Source organism: Microcaecilia unicolor, chromosome 11 (assembly GCF_901765095.1).
Source record: "Microcaecilia unicolor chromosome 11, aMicUni1.1, whole genome shotgun sequence".
Taxonomy (NCBI): domain Eukaryota; kingdom Metazoa; phylum Chordata; class Amphibia; order Gymnophiona; family Siphonopidae; genus Microcaecilia; species Microcaecilia unicolor.
Genome location: NC_044041.1, coordinates 178714133 through 178728511, shown reverse-complemented (window position 1 = coordinate 178728511; position 14379 = coordinate 178714133). Strand labels below are relative to the sequence as shown.

Genomic DNA, 14379 nt, shown 5'->3' with positions numbered 1-14379 from the left:
TGTGGTATCTGTCACAGAACATTAATGGTGCAACAAAAATACAACTTGTATTTTAGCTCAGTAACATTCCGTGTTAATGAGACAACCTTATGTAGGCAGTGGGTCATGCTGAGATTTTTGGTGTATGTTTTTATTGCTGTAAATTAGGGACTCTCAACCCAGGTCTTGGGACACACCGAGCCAGACAGGTTTTCAGGATATCCCCAATGAATATGCATGAGATAGTTTGGAGGTTCTGTATGCAAATCTACGTCATACATATTCATTGTGGAAATCCTGAAAACCTGACAGGCTGGAGTCTGTTCCTGCTCTAAATGGTTCTTTATTTCTGATGTTTTTTTTGTTTGCCACCTAGGACTGTAAGCTGTTTATACATTTAAAAATTAAATAAATAAACTAAATACATTGTATGGCAGCACCGGCGCTTTTCACTGGATTCGAAACATGGGTTATATGTACAAAAAAAAAAAAAAGATGCTAGCAAGATACAGGCAGCAGAAATGAAAAATGTAAGATTGTTTAAAGGATGTAATAGACAAAATAGGACGAGGGCTGAAGCCCTTAAAAAAGAATGAAATATTCTGTGAATGACAAACTCACTTGGGTGCCATCCATGGACTGTTACTCCACTGAGTCCAGCTAGAATTCTGTGATCCCTGGATACGTTGGGATACAGTTTGGAAACAAAGGCCCAGATGCATTAAAGACATTGGTAATTCCCGTTCCCTACTGATTCCATAGCGAATCGGTAGGGAACGGGAATGCATCAACGATAGGGAATGCAAATGAGCTACTCGTTGTAGCTCACTTGCATTCTCTAGTCCTTCGGTACCTGAGTCGGAGAATCGGGACGTCCCTTTAGATTAGGCTCCTCTTCCTGGTCTCTTCAGCCAATCAAAGCGGGCTTCGCTGGCTGTTGTCAGCGAAACGCGCTCTGATTGGCTGAAGAGACCAGGAAGAGGAGCCTAATCTAAAGGGACGTCCCGATTCTCCAGCAACCAGGAAAATAGAAAAATTTCGCTGTGGAGGGGTAAGTGGCGCGGCGAAGACTAAATAGAAGGGGGAAAAAAAACACGAGCGCCGGCAGAGCAAAAAAAAAAAATGCGAAAAAAAAGACGTCTCTCAGAAGCGCAGGGAGAGTACGTCCTTAAAGGACGCCCCTCACATGCGCTCCCTGCTTTTTTTTTTTCTTTTTTACCTTTTTTGGGGGCCCTTTTCCTTTCCGATTCCCTCACAGGAGCCCTAACAAGAGGTCAGACATCTCGTTAGGGTTCCTACGGTAAGGGAATCGGAAAAACGGTAGTGCAGCTCATTATAATAGCTTTTTAATCATTTGCATTCCGTTTTCATTGCCTGCTACCGTGGCAGGGAAAATGCCCTTAGTGCATGCCCGGGGTGCACTACTTGCGTTTTAAACTGGCTGGAACCAGTTTAAAACGCAAGTTGTGGGCTCGTTAGGTTTTGTGCATCTGGGCCAAAATGAAAGGTTAGAGATGAAAATAACAGGAGAACCAAATGTGCTCCTTTCCCTCTCAAATCAAAGAGGCTCACAGCCAGCAGAAGATGGAGACTCTGCTTTAATTCTCTTATGCTGTGCAGGAATATTTCCAGCAGAGCAGCACAAATTTGGAAATACAGCCCCGTTACAGATTAGCGAGATCCCTCCTTGTCCATTCCAGGGGATTTTTTGGCATTTGACATTTCTTGACATTAACGTCCAGTGTGGATCACAGTCAATGTCAAAAGAACACAGGGATAAGAATATATCTAATATAATAATTCGTGCCTCCAACATTCTGAAGCTGACTCCGTAGTAGCGTGGCAGTGAAGCCGCGTAGTGTTTGTAGGGTTCGTAATCGCCCTGCCCTCGAGGGAACTCTGTATAGTTGCCAGGGAAACAAACGCGATGTCAGAAGGAGAAGGGACCAACCACAGGCAATCGCACTCGCTCTCACTGCCCCGCCCTCGGAAGGCTGCATATAATATTCACCCACCGGAAGTTTGTTCCCTCCCTCCGAGTTCCAGGGTCGTCGTCCGTCCCCCCTCCCTCCCTCCTAATTCCAGGGTCCCCCTCCCTCCCACTTCCAGGGTCATCGTCCCTCCCTCCCTTCCAGTTCCAGACCCCCTCCCTCCGAATTTTAAAAGTCATCCTGACTTACCTCGCGCGGTAAAAAGCGTGCAGGCTCGGCACTTACTTCAGTTTTCCCTTCTCTGTCTCTCAGCTCTGGTCCCGCCCTTGCGGAAACAGGAAACGCGGGCGGGACCAGAGCTGAGAGACAGAGAAGGGAAAACTGAAGTAAGTGCCGAGCCTGCACACTTTTTACCGCTGCTGCCGGCTGCTGTAACCCCAATGAGGTAAGTCAGTATGACTTTTAAAATTTGGGGGGAGGGGGCCTGGAACTGGAAGGGAGGGAGGGAGGGATGACGACCATGGAACTCGGAGGGAGGGAAGACGACCCTGGAACTCGGAGGGAGGGAGGGAGGGAGGGAGGGGGGATCCTGGAAATGGGAAGAAGGGAGGGGGGACCCTGGAACTGGGAGGGAGAGAGGGAGGGGGGACGCTGGAACTTCCCTTAAAAACATTAATGACAGAAGGTGATTACCTTGCTAGCGCCCGTTTCATTTCAATGAGAAATGAGCTTTTTCTACTAGTATCTATATAATCTTAAATCATCGAAATGCGGGATCTTTAATAACAGTATATCTAATTACATGTTGACAATAACTTACGAAACAAGAACGTTTTTTTTAGCATTTTACGAAATGTGGAGTAACCTTTCCTAGCACCTGGTTTCCAAGGGTAACAGATTCCACCATTTAGTTGCCTGATAAGAAAACCAACTAAACAATAAGGAATAGACTAAAAAGCCCCCACCTGTTACACACTCAATTTGATGAGGGGGGAGAAAAGCCTCAGAATTTCACAGAAAAGGCTCGTGGTAATCGCAGTCAGTGCTTAATGGCTAACAGGCTGTCGCCTTGTGATATATATAACCATTGGCAACCCCCTCCTCCAAATTGCGCTCGTGGCTGTAATTATTTCGTTATTGTATCCAATAGTTATCTTTATTGGATGATTTAGCTTCTATGTTAGATGTTTATTGATGTACTTATTGTCCAGACTTGCAGCGGTATTTATATACCAAAGTGCAATTACTTAGCTTCCATCGGCTTCTCAGACCTCGACAGGGACCCGTTTCCCGGGGCTTTCTCAAGAGATCTGGGCCTGTATGGACAATAAGTACCTGTATTGGCTGGTGGACAGCTAAGTCTATTTGTGATATGAAAACCAGGCAGATGCTGGAAGGTGACCGCTGAAGCCCCTTTCCCTCTCGTTCACAGGATTATCTGGGGTGCATCATTGACTGTGACCACCTGCCCCTCAAACCCGAGGATGTCAGCAGTCTGTTCTGCAATATTGAAGATATTTATGAATTTAACAGGTAAGTTAACGTGTCGTGTCCCGTCAGGCTATGTTCAGGGAGCACACCGCATGAGCAAGGATCCTAAGGGCACTGAAAGTTCAATATTCAGACTCCACGATCAGCGTTTTATTTAAGTGCCGGCCACAGCATTTGAAGTTGTATCCGAATAGCCAGTTCTGGCTGATATCTGAACATCCAGGTAATGACTGCTTTTCATACAGTGGGGGAAATAAGTATTTGATCCCTTGCTGATTTTGTAAGTTTGCCCACTGACAAAGACATGAGCAGCCCATAATTGAAGGGTAGGTTATTGGTAACAGTGAGAGATAGCACATCACAAATTAAATCCGGAAAATCACATTGTGGAAAGTATATGAATTTATTTGCATTCTGCAGAGGGAAATAAGTATTTGATCCCCCACCAACCAGTAAGAGATCTGGCCCCTACAGACCAGGTAGATGCTCCAAATCAACTCGTTACCTGCATGACAGACAGCTGTCGGCAATGGTCACCTGTATGAAAGACACCTGTCCACAGACTCAGTGAATCAGTCAGACTCTAACCTCTACAAAATGGCCAAGAGCAAGGAGCTGTCTAAGGATGTCAGGGACAAGATCATACACCTGCACAAGGCTGGAATGGGCTACAAAACCATCAGTAAGACGCTGGGCGAGAAGGAGACAACTGTTGGTGCCATAGTAAGAAAATGGAAGAAGTACAAAATGACTGTCAATCGACAAAGATCTGGGGCTCCACGCAAAATCTCACCTCGTGGGGTATCCTTGATCATGAGGAAGGTTAGAAATCAGCCTACAACTACAAGGGGGGAACTTGTCAATGATCTCAAGGCAGCTGGGACCACTGTCACCACGAAAACCATTGGTAACACATTACGACATAACGGATTGCAATCCTGCAGTGCCCGCAAGGTCCCCCTGCTCCGGAAGGCACATGTGACGGCCCGTCTGAAGTTTGCCAGTGAACACCTGGATGATGCCGAGAGTGATTGGGAGAAGGTGCTGTGGTCAGATGAGACAAAAATTGAGCTCTTTGGCATGAACTCAACTCGCCGTGTTTGGAGGAAGAGAAATGCTGCCTATGACCCAAAGAACACCGTCCCCACTGTCAAGCATGGAGGTGGAAATGTTATGTTTTGGGGGTGTTTCTCTGCTAAGGGCACAGGACTACTTCACCGCATCAATGGGAGAATGGATGGGGCCATGTACCGTACAATTCTGAGTGACAATCTCCTTCCCTCCGCCAGGGCCTTAAAAATGGGTCGTGGCTGGGTCTTCCAGCACGACAATGACCCAAAACATACAGCCAAGGCAACAAAGGAGTGGCTCAGGAAGAAGCACATTAGGGTCATGGAGTGGCCTAGCCAGTCACCAGACCTTAATCCCATTGAAAACTTATGGAGGGAGCTGAAGCTGCGAGTTGCCAAGTGACAGCCCAGAACTCTTAATGATTTAGAGATGATCTGCAAAGAGGAGTGGACCAAAATTCCTCCTGACATGTGTGCAAACCTCATCATCAACTACAGAAGACGTCTGACCGCTGTGCTTGCCAACAAGGGTTTTGCCACCAAGTATTAGGTCTTGTTTGCCAGAGGGATTAAATACTTATTTCCCTCTGCAGAATGCAAATAAATTCATATACTTTCCACAATGTGATTTTCCGGATTTAATTTGTGATGTGCTATCTCTCACTGTTACCAATAACCTACCCTTCAATTATGGGCTGCTCATGTCTTTGTCAGTGGGCAAACTTACAAAATCAGCAAGGGATCAAATACTTATTTCCCCCACTGTATCTGGATAAGAGTGATGTTCAGCACCAGGATCCAGGTAACTAAAGACAGCCTTTTTGTCGTCCTAAGTTATCCGGTTTCGTTTTTCAGATGCCAGTTGCTAAATATTGCCAGGCGTCAGATAAATTCCCTGTTGCCCAGGCTCCACTCCTAGAGTGGCCTGGCACTGTCAGGACAATGATGCTGAAAATCGGCACATGCCTTGGTCGGCAGGACCTAACCCAGGTAGAAGTGACTAGATAAGTCCTTTTGAGTATCAGGCCCTAGGAGACCCCCCCAGTGGGTTAGAATAATGATCGCAGACCTTTCAGCCCAGCCTTCTTCTCAGTGATCTTGGGGCTGGAGTTTGCTTTGTGTCTCTTGAATAGGGTTGCCAGCTGATTCTGGATGTTCCCCAACAGGTTGATCCAGTCCTGGGTTTATCCCGTTGCAAGCAGGAACTTGTAGTTCTGATTTCCCCATTGCATGGCTTAAGAAAAGCAAGACTACAAGTCCCAGTGTGCACTGAGGTAAATGCAGGACCACATCGACCCTGTCCTGCAAATCCGGATCCAGTTGGCAGCCTTAAAAATAGTGAATGTTGCAGACTGGCCTTTGGTTCACTGAAGCCCACAGGGAGCAGGACCTAAAGGGTTAACACAGAAGCCCTTCTTAGCCTTCTTTTCTCTTGCCTTTGGCTTTCCTTTAATGCCCCCAGTTTCATTTTCTCTTTCTGCCCTGTTTGTCTTTCTCTGGGCTTTGTCAGCCTCACTTTTGTTTCTTCCTTTTAACTCTCAAGACACTTTTAAACTTTCCTAGTCTGACAATTTGTATGTGTGTTGCCAGAGCAGTAAAAGCAAAAAAAATTACAAAGTACAGAAGAGAAATGACAGGGACAGTTCCCAGGGTCTGGTGAGTGTCAAATGTTGTCTCTGGTTAGATCATATCTCTGGCCAGGTCACAGCATACACTATAGTAGCAGGTAGAGTTTTTCCTTTTCATTCATACATACATAGTAACATAGTAGATGATGGCAGAAAAAGACCTGCACGGTCCATCCAGTCTGCCCAACAAGATAAACTCATATGTGCTGCTTTTTGTGTATACCTTGATTTGTACCTGTCCTCTTCAGGGCACAGACCGTATAAGTCTGCCCAGCACTGTCCCCGCCTCCCAACCACCAGCCCCGCCTCCCACCACCGGCTCTTGCACAGACCGTATAAGTCTGCCCAGCACTATCCCCGTCTCCCAACCACCAGTCCCGCCTCCCACCACCGGCTCTGGCACAGACCGTATAAGTCTGCCCAGCAGTATTCCCGCCTCCCAACCACCAGCCCCGCCTCCCACCACCGGCTCTGGCACAGACCGTATAAGTCTGCCCAGCACTATCCCCGCCTCCAAACAGTCTTTATTTATTTATTTGTTACATTTCTATCCCACATTTTCCCCACCTATTTGCAGGCTCAATGTGGCTTACATAGTAATGTAAAGGCGTTTGCCAATTCCGGTATGAACAAATACAGTAATGTTGTGGTAGAATAAGGTTTGTGTGTACAGACACATTAGGGAATCGTAGAGCGGAAGAGAATCGTAGAGAGGAGGAGTTATTTTATGTCCATGACGAGCTTTGATTTTCTTTTTCAGCTTTGGGAACTGTGCATCTCTGATATCTTTATATTATGCACGATACAGGAGGAAATGCACATTTCTGTTTCTGTGGTATTGCACTGACTTTAAGAACATAAGAGCAGCCATACTGGGTCAGACCAATGGTCCATCTAGCCAGTGGCGTAGCGAGGGCGGGTGACACCCGGGGCGGGTCGCCGCTGCGCACACCCCCCTGGGTGCAGCACGGTGCACCCCCCCTCGGCGCACGCACCCCCCCTCGGAGCGCATTCTTACCACTGGCGCTCCGCCCCGAGTGCACGTCATCACTGGGAGCTGCGTCGGCTCCACTGGTTCCCTGCTGCTCTCTGCCCTGGAACAGGAAGTAACCTGTTCCGGGGCAGAGAGAACAGTGAACCAGCGGAGCCGACACCCCCCCAGCGGCGTGCACCCGGGATGGACCGCCCCACTGCCCCCCCTTCCTGTGCCACTTCATCTAGCCTAGTATCCTGTTTTCCAAACAACGGCCAAGCCAGGTCACAAGTACCTGTTCCACTCTACTCAGTATTTTATAGACGTCTATCATATCTCCCCTCAGCCATCTCTTTTCCAAGCTGACGAGCCCTAGTCACTTTAGCCTTTTCTCTGTTGATATTTTTCTCTGCACATTTCTGTCTTAATTTTGTGATCCCTTCTGTATTTAAAAAGGGTCTGTATGCTTTGTATGTGTGACCAAAGTGATGGATTGATTCTAAATAGGGACTTTGTAGCTGTCTAGTAGGAGGTGTATTAGTGTTCTAGGGTTTACCGTGAAATTTTACCGGCCTATTCTCTCTATTGTGACCCGGCTCTCTGATGTAACTTCCTGTTTCCTCAGAGGCGGGTCGCAGTAGAGAGAATAGGCCAGTAACAACGGCAGGGCAGCCTATGAGAATTGCTGCCGCCACTGCCTTTTGGAAAAGAAGAAAAGAAGGTAGATTTGGGGAAGGGAGCTGAGGAAGGAAAGGGCGAGATGCCAGACTGTAGCCGGGGCTGGGGAGGGAGTTGAGAGAGAAAGAGAGAATGTGAACAGAGAGCTGTTGGACTCTGGGGAGGGGGCAGGAGGACATCTCATCCTTCACCTCAGGCAGCAGATTGCCTTGGGCTGCCCCCTGCACTGGAGACTCAGTGTATATGAATCCTTTCTTATGCATATTCATTGCCACAGTCCTGAAATCTGATTGGATAGGTGTGTGCATCCAGGAGAGGACTGGGAAACACTGCTATGGTGTCTTTTTTTTTTTTTTTTTTGAAATATCTTTATTGAAGCTGTGGAGTCATTTTAATATTAATTTAACTGGAAAGGAGAAACTGGCCAGGCATGCCAAGTGGCATACCTATATTAGTTGCTACCCGGGGAAGAGCACCCCCCCCCCCCCCATGGGTGGAGCTCCCTCTCTCCCAAGCAAGGGGGTGCACGGAACAGACTCGCGGCTGTCGGTTCTGCCGGTCCCCTGCCCTGGAATGGGAAGTTGACATCAGAGGGGGCAGAGGACCAGCAGAGCCGACAGCTGTGTTCCTACTCCCCACACCCCTTGCTGCTTGCACCCGGGGCAGCCCACCCCCACCGCCCCATCCTTGGTACGCTAGAATATCTGTGGTTAATTCGGCCCAAGGCTTTGAGCAATTTACAAACCACTTACCGCTGCCGGCTAAATTTGGGCCCTTTGACTATAGACCTTTTAATATCAGTCCAAAGTATGCATAATTTTGGGTGTGTTCTCTTTCTTGCTTATGTAGGTAAAATTTCAATCAGTGTTATTGTTTTTTGGCTGTTTCTGGAAAAAAGAAATCCTAGTTGTCTTTCAAAGACCCACCTGTAGGGTGTGGGATTTGAGAGCAGTCTTGAGGAGTAGCCTAGTGGTTAGTGCAGTGGACTTTGATCCTGGGGAGCTGAGTTCGATTCCCACTGCAGCTCCTTGTGACTCTGGGCAAGTCACTAAACTCTCCATTGCCCCTGGTACAAAATAAGTACCTGAATATATGTAAACTGCTTTGAATGTAGTTGCAAAAACCTCAGAAAGGTGGTATATCAAGACCCATTTCCCTTCCCCTATTTGAGATTCTGCACGGAATGTTGCTACTATTGGAGATTCTACATGGAATGTTGCTATTCCACTAGCAACATTCCATGTAGAAGGCTGCGCAGGATTCTGTTTCTGTGAGTCTGACGTCCTGCACGTACGTGCAGGATGTCAGACTCACAGAAGCAGAAGCCTGCGCGGCCACATTGGTGATCTGCAAGGGCTGACTTCTACATGGAATGTTGCTAGTGGAGGAGTAGCCTAGTGGTTAGTGCAGCAGACTCTGAATCTGAGGAATTGGGTTCAGTTCCCACTGCAGCTCCTTGTGACTCTGGGCAAGTCACTTAACCCTCCATTGCCCCTGGTACAAAATAAGTATCTGAATAGTAGTAGTAGTAGTAATATGTAAACCGCTTTGAATGTAGTTGTAAAAACCTCAGAAAGGCAGTATATCAGTTCCCTTCCTGTCCCTTTAGGTTCTTCTATAGACCTTCTGGGGTACAGAATATATCAGTAGATTTTCCTCCACAGCAGGGTTTTGATCTTTGAGTTGTTTAGTTCAGTCCTGGGACTGAGGAGTTCCGCAGTAGGATGTGAGAACATTGATATACATATTAAAGAGGGTGGGACTGAGACTACATCGTGGTATCTGTCTCCAAGTTGTTTATCTTTACCTTAGCGCTGGTAAATACATAGATTTGTTACTGGCCTGGTAATTTCCTTCTTGTCCTTTGAGCTGCCTGTTCAATCAGAGCAAAAGACGTAAGATGTGCTTGTGCTGTACTAGGTCAGACCAAAAATCCATCAATCCCAGCATCCTGTCTCTGACAGTGGCCAATTCCAGGTCACAAGTACCCAGCTGGGTCAGAAAGAGTAGATTCATTCCTTCTTGTTCACTCCTAGGGATAAGCAGCGTCCTTCCCAAGACTACACGGTTAGCAATGGTTTCTGAAATTTTCCTCCAGAAACTTAGATCTAAGTCTGTTTAAACCCAGATATGCAAAATACCTCGACCCCGTCTTCCAGCAGTAAAATCCACAGATGAAAAAAAGCAACCTTTCTCTCTTTTGTTTTAAACCTATTCCCTCATCTACTGGACTGCAATGTTATGACTCTTTATTCCCAGCTGCCCAGGTTATAATGCTCTTCCTAGTTCAGCCACTACAATGACAATTCTTGACCAGAACCAGCAGACCATGGTTTCCATCCAGATCCTCATGTGTGTACAAACTGTTGGATTATTTGTAGTAAATAATTAGCAGATTTTAGTACACACAGCTTCAGCTTTAGAAATGTTAATTTCTTTCTTCATCTCTCTCTCATTCACCCCTGAATAATTCACTGCTGAGTCACTTTAAAGTTGAAGTAACAAAACATCTGTTTACTCACAGTTTGTAGTTAGATTATAATCAGACAGGCTTATATATACATATTACTATACATTTGTCTTATCAGCTCCTTCCATGTGCTTAGATGGTAATGGATGCTCACACCACCATAGATCCTCTCAGGTTAGGAGAGATCATGAGCTCCATGTGCTCCATGTGCTGCATGTGCTGTGTCTAACCCCCACAGGAAGTTGCATAGCTGTGTGACCTCTCTAAGTAATTCACATCAGAGGTCACAGAGTAATCACAGAGAAATAATAGGTGACAGGCAATGCATGTAAAATACAATTACATTCCAACAAACCCCTTCTCATGCATAACTGTCATGCAATTATTTATTCATACAAAGTCCAAGCTTTATACGCAGATTCACAAAATGTTCTCTGGGTAACGGTTTGGTCATGATGTCAGCTGTCATCTCACTGGTGTGACAATAGTGTAGACTGATGACCCCTTCTTTTGCCAACTCTCGCACGTTGTGGTATTTCGTTGCGATGTGCTTGGTGCGTGACTGAACCTTGTCATTCTGTGACAGTCGGATGCAGCTCTGATTATCTTCCATTATCTGGATTGGTCTCTGTTCAGCTATTCCGAAATCCAGCAAAAGTTTTTCAATCCACATCAGTTCTCTGCACGCTTCCGATACGGCCACATATTCAGCTTCTGTAGAAGACAAACTCACAATACTTTGTTTATGACTGGCCCATGAAATTTGTACATTTCCATACATAAACACATATCCACTTGTGGATTTATAATCAGAATGATCCCCTGCCCAATCTGAATCACAGTAACATATTAGTTTTGGATTACTATTGGCTGAAATCTTTAATTTACAATCAATGGTACCCTTTAAATACCTTACCATCCTTTTAACTGCAGTCCAATCTGATTTGGTAGGTGAGCTGACCCTTCTGCTCAAAATTCCTACTGCATTTGCTATATCAGCCCTGTATGTGGTAGCTAGATATAAAAGCTTACCTATGGCTGATCTATATTGGATGTTATCTGGTAAAGGTTCTCTTACTGTTTCATCCTTCAGAAAATCAGTGATCATGGGAGTGCTTACAACTTGGGCATCTTGCATACCTAAACTTTCAATAAGCTCATTTATTTTCTGCTTCTGGCTTAGAAGATAAGAACCATCATTTTGTTTCTCAATTTCTATACCAAGATAGTATGACACATTACCAAGTTCTTTTATCTCAACATTGAGGTTTAAACACTTTACAATGTCCTTGTACTCTTGCTCACTTTTGCTTGCAATGAGCAGATCATCAACAAAAGCTAAAATGTATGCATATTGTCCATTTGTGCACCTAGTGTACAAGCATTTATCTGCTTCACCTTGCTTAAATCCTAAATTTGTCAATATTTCATGCAATTTTTCATTCCAACATTCTGCACTTTGCTTTAATCCATAAAGACCTTTGTTTAATTTACACACTAGCTGTCTTTGTTTTGTATTTATGAAACCTGTTGGCTGTTCCATGTACAAGTCTTCAGTTATATCTCCGTGAAGAAACGCTGTTTTCACATCAATGTGGTTGACTTGCATGCCTTTTGAGACTGCAATGCTCAGAAGTGTTCTGATTGTCGTGTGTTTCACTACAGGTGCAAACACTTCATCAAAATCTTCTCCATATTTTTGAAGATATCCCTTTGCCACTAATCTGGCTTTATACCTTTCCACTTTTCCTTGTGCATTCCTTTTTAACTTGAATACCCATTTGCATCCTATAGCTTTCTTGCCAGGAGGTAATTTTGTAAGAATCCAAGTATTATTTTTATCCAATGCATCAATTTCTTCTTGTGCAGCTTTATGCCATTCAGCAGCTTCTTCTGCTGGCATTTTCTCAATCTCATCCCATGTTAAGGGCTCTTGAGCTTCTGCTGACTTTGTTAGGTAAGACAGTCTTGGGGGTGGAACACCTTTGTTTTCCCTGGATGAGCGTCTGACAACAGGTTGGTCTGACCTTTCCGCATCCTCAAAATCTGAGAGTCCTTCTCCAATTGATTCCCCTTCTCCAACTGTACTGTCTTCTTCAATGATCCTTTCTGTGTCTGCTTCCTCTGCCTGTTCCTCGTTAGATACAGGTGAGTTGCTTTCAGACATCTGCCTTGGTATGGCATTTATATACACTGGCATGTCTATTATGGTTCTAGTTTCATATTCTGGATGATAAGGCTCATCTGGGATAATCCAGCCTTTATCAACCCTCTTGTTTTCATCAAAATATGTAACATGTCTTATGCCAACAATGCCAGTTTTCAGATTCAAAATTCTATATCCTTTGTGTCCTGGAGCATAGCCAACTAAAATGCCCCTTTCTGTTGTGGAATCCAGCTTATGCCTTCTTTGCTTTGGTACATGAGCATATGCTGTACTTCCAAATGTTCTTATGTGTGACAGGTTTGGCTTCCTACCATGCCATGTCTCATGTGGTGTGCGCTCAGCGCCTTTAGTTGGCATTCTGTTTTGTAGGTACACTGCTGTGAGAATGGCTTCCCCCCATAGTCTTTTAGGGAGATTGCTATCTGACAGCATACATCTGGTCATTTCCACAAGTGACCTAAATTTTCTCTCTGCAACAGAATTTTGCTCTGGTGTGTAAGCTACTGTTGTGATATGTTGAATGCCTTCTTGTTCTAGAAATGTGCACATGCTTTGTGAAGTGAACTCACCACCATTGTCGGTCTGAAGAACCTTTGGTTTTCTTTCAAATTTATTGCTCACCATGGCTACGTATTTCTTCAGCATGTCTGTGACTTGACTTTTCTCTTTCAGCAAATAGGCCACACAGTATCTAGAGAAATCATCCAAGAATATTAGCACAAATCTGTTATTTCCCAATGATGGGATATTAAACGGTCCACATAAGTCACTGTGTATTAAGTCCAGCACTTTATTACTCCTATTTCCTGTGTATGCAGGAAATGAGGATCTTACACCTTTTTGAGTAACACAGTCTATGCATTTCTCCATTTTACCAGCATCTGCACTTATCTGAATGCCGGTGGCCAGTTGCTTACTGTAAAGATCCTGGATCACCTTAGAATCACGATGTCCCAGGCGGCGGTGCCAGATTTCCAGACTACATTTACCATCATTCTTCCTTACTTGCGCCATATGTGAGGCTTCACCTGAAATGTTCAGCTTATAAACATCATTATGCATAAAAGCTTCAGCATACACTTTATCATTTTTAGAGATTGTGCACTTACTGTTTTCAAAATGAATCACAAATCCCTTCTTATCTAATGTAGATACACTAAGCATATTGCAAACTGCTTGGGGAATATACAAGACATCACTTACAGGAATTTCTTTAACTTCATTAGACACTTTGCATTTTAAGAATCCAATACCTTTTGCTTGGATCTTAGCAGTCCCTGCGTTTGCAGTTTTAAGAATACCTTCTTCTGGACACATTTCCTGAAAGAAATCCTTACAATTGGTTAAATGGCATGTGCTCCCTGAATCCAAAATCCAAGTACTTTCATTTGAATTATTATTTACCATAGTCAAAGATTTTTCTGCCATTAGAAAGCCCTTGTGTTTATCTTTGTCCTTCATACATTTCCTGGTTTGAAAATTCTTTAGTTCCATTGGCTTAGGTGAGCTAGAGGGAGTGTTTTGTGTTTCCTTACACCATTTAGATACATGTCCCTCCTTTCCACATGAGTAGCAAATCAGCTTGCCCTTGGGTGGAGTTTTCCCATAGCTCCGCCTTCCTCTGTTCTTTGCCAAGAAATTTGTTTCATTTCTCTCTGACTGACTTTGAGAACACATCTCCTCAGAATCATTTATTATGCATTCCTGCCTTAGTTTTGATGTTGCCTGTTCAAAAGATTGCCCTTCAATGGCCTCATTTACAGACCTAAAAACATCAAACTTCTTTGATAGTGAGGTAAAAAGAAATGCTCTTTTCAATGCATCACACATGGGAATTCCAGAAAGTTCTAGCTTTTGAAATGAAGACATAAGATGCATAATGTGATCATTACATTTACTTTTATCCCTTAATTTGGTTTCATTCAACTCTGCCAACCAAATTGGTTGCTGCTTTGCATATGTAGTTGCATACATAGTTCTCAGTTTATATAA

The 14379-nt window shown here is 44.6% G+C and overlaps 1 protein-coding gene across 2 annotated transcripts in view; it reads left to right on the top strand.

The window, feature by feature from the left end:
- PLEKHG2 (pleckstrin homology and RhoGEF domain containing G2) overlaps nucleotides 1-14379 on the top strand; it is a 108930-nt gene that overhangs the window by 21230 nt on the left and 73321 nt on the right. For both annotated transcript variants that reach the window (XM_030218089.1, XM_030218087.1), the window contains exon 4: nucleotides 3343-3443. In XM_030218089.1, coding sequence (XP_030073949.1) covers nucleotides 3343-3443 — 101 coding nt within the window. The remainder of the gene's footprint in view (nucleotides 1-3342; nucleotides 3444-14379) is intronic.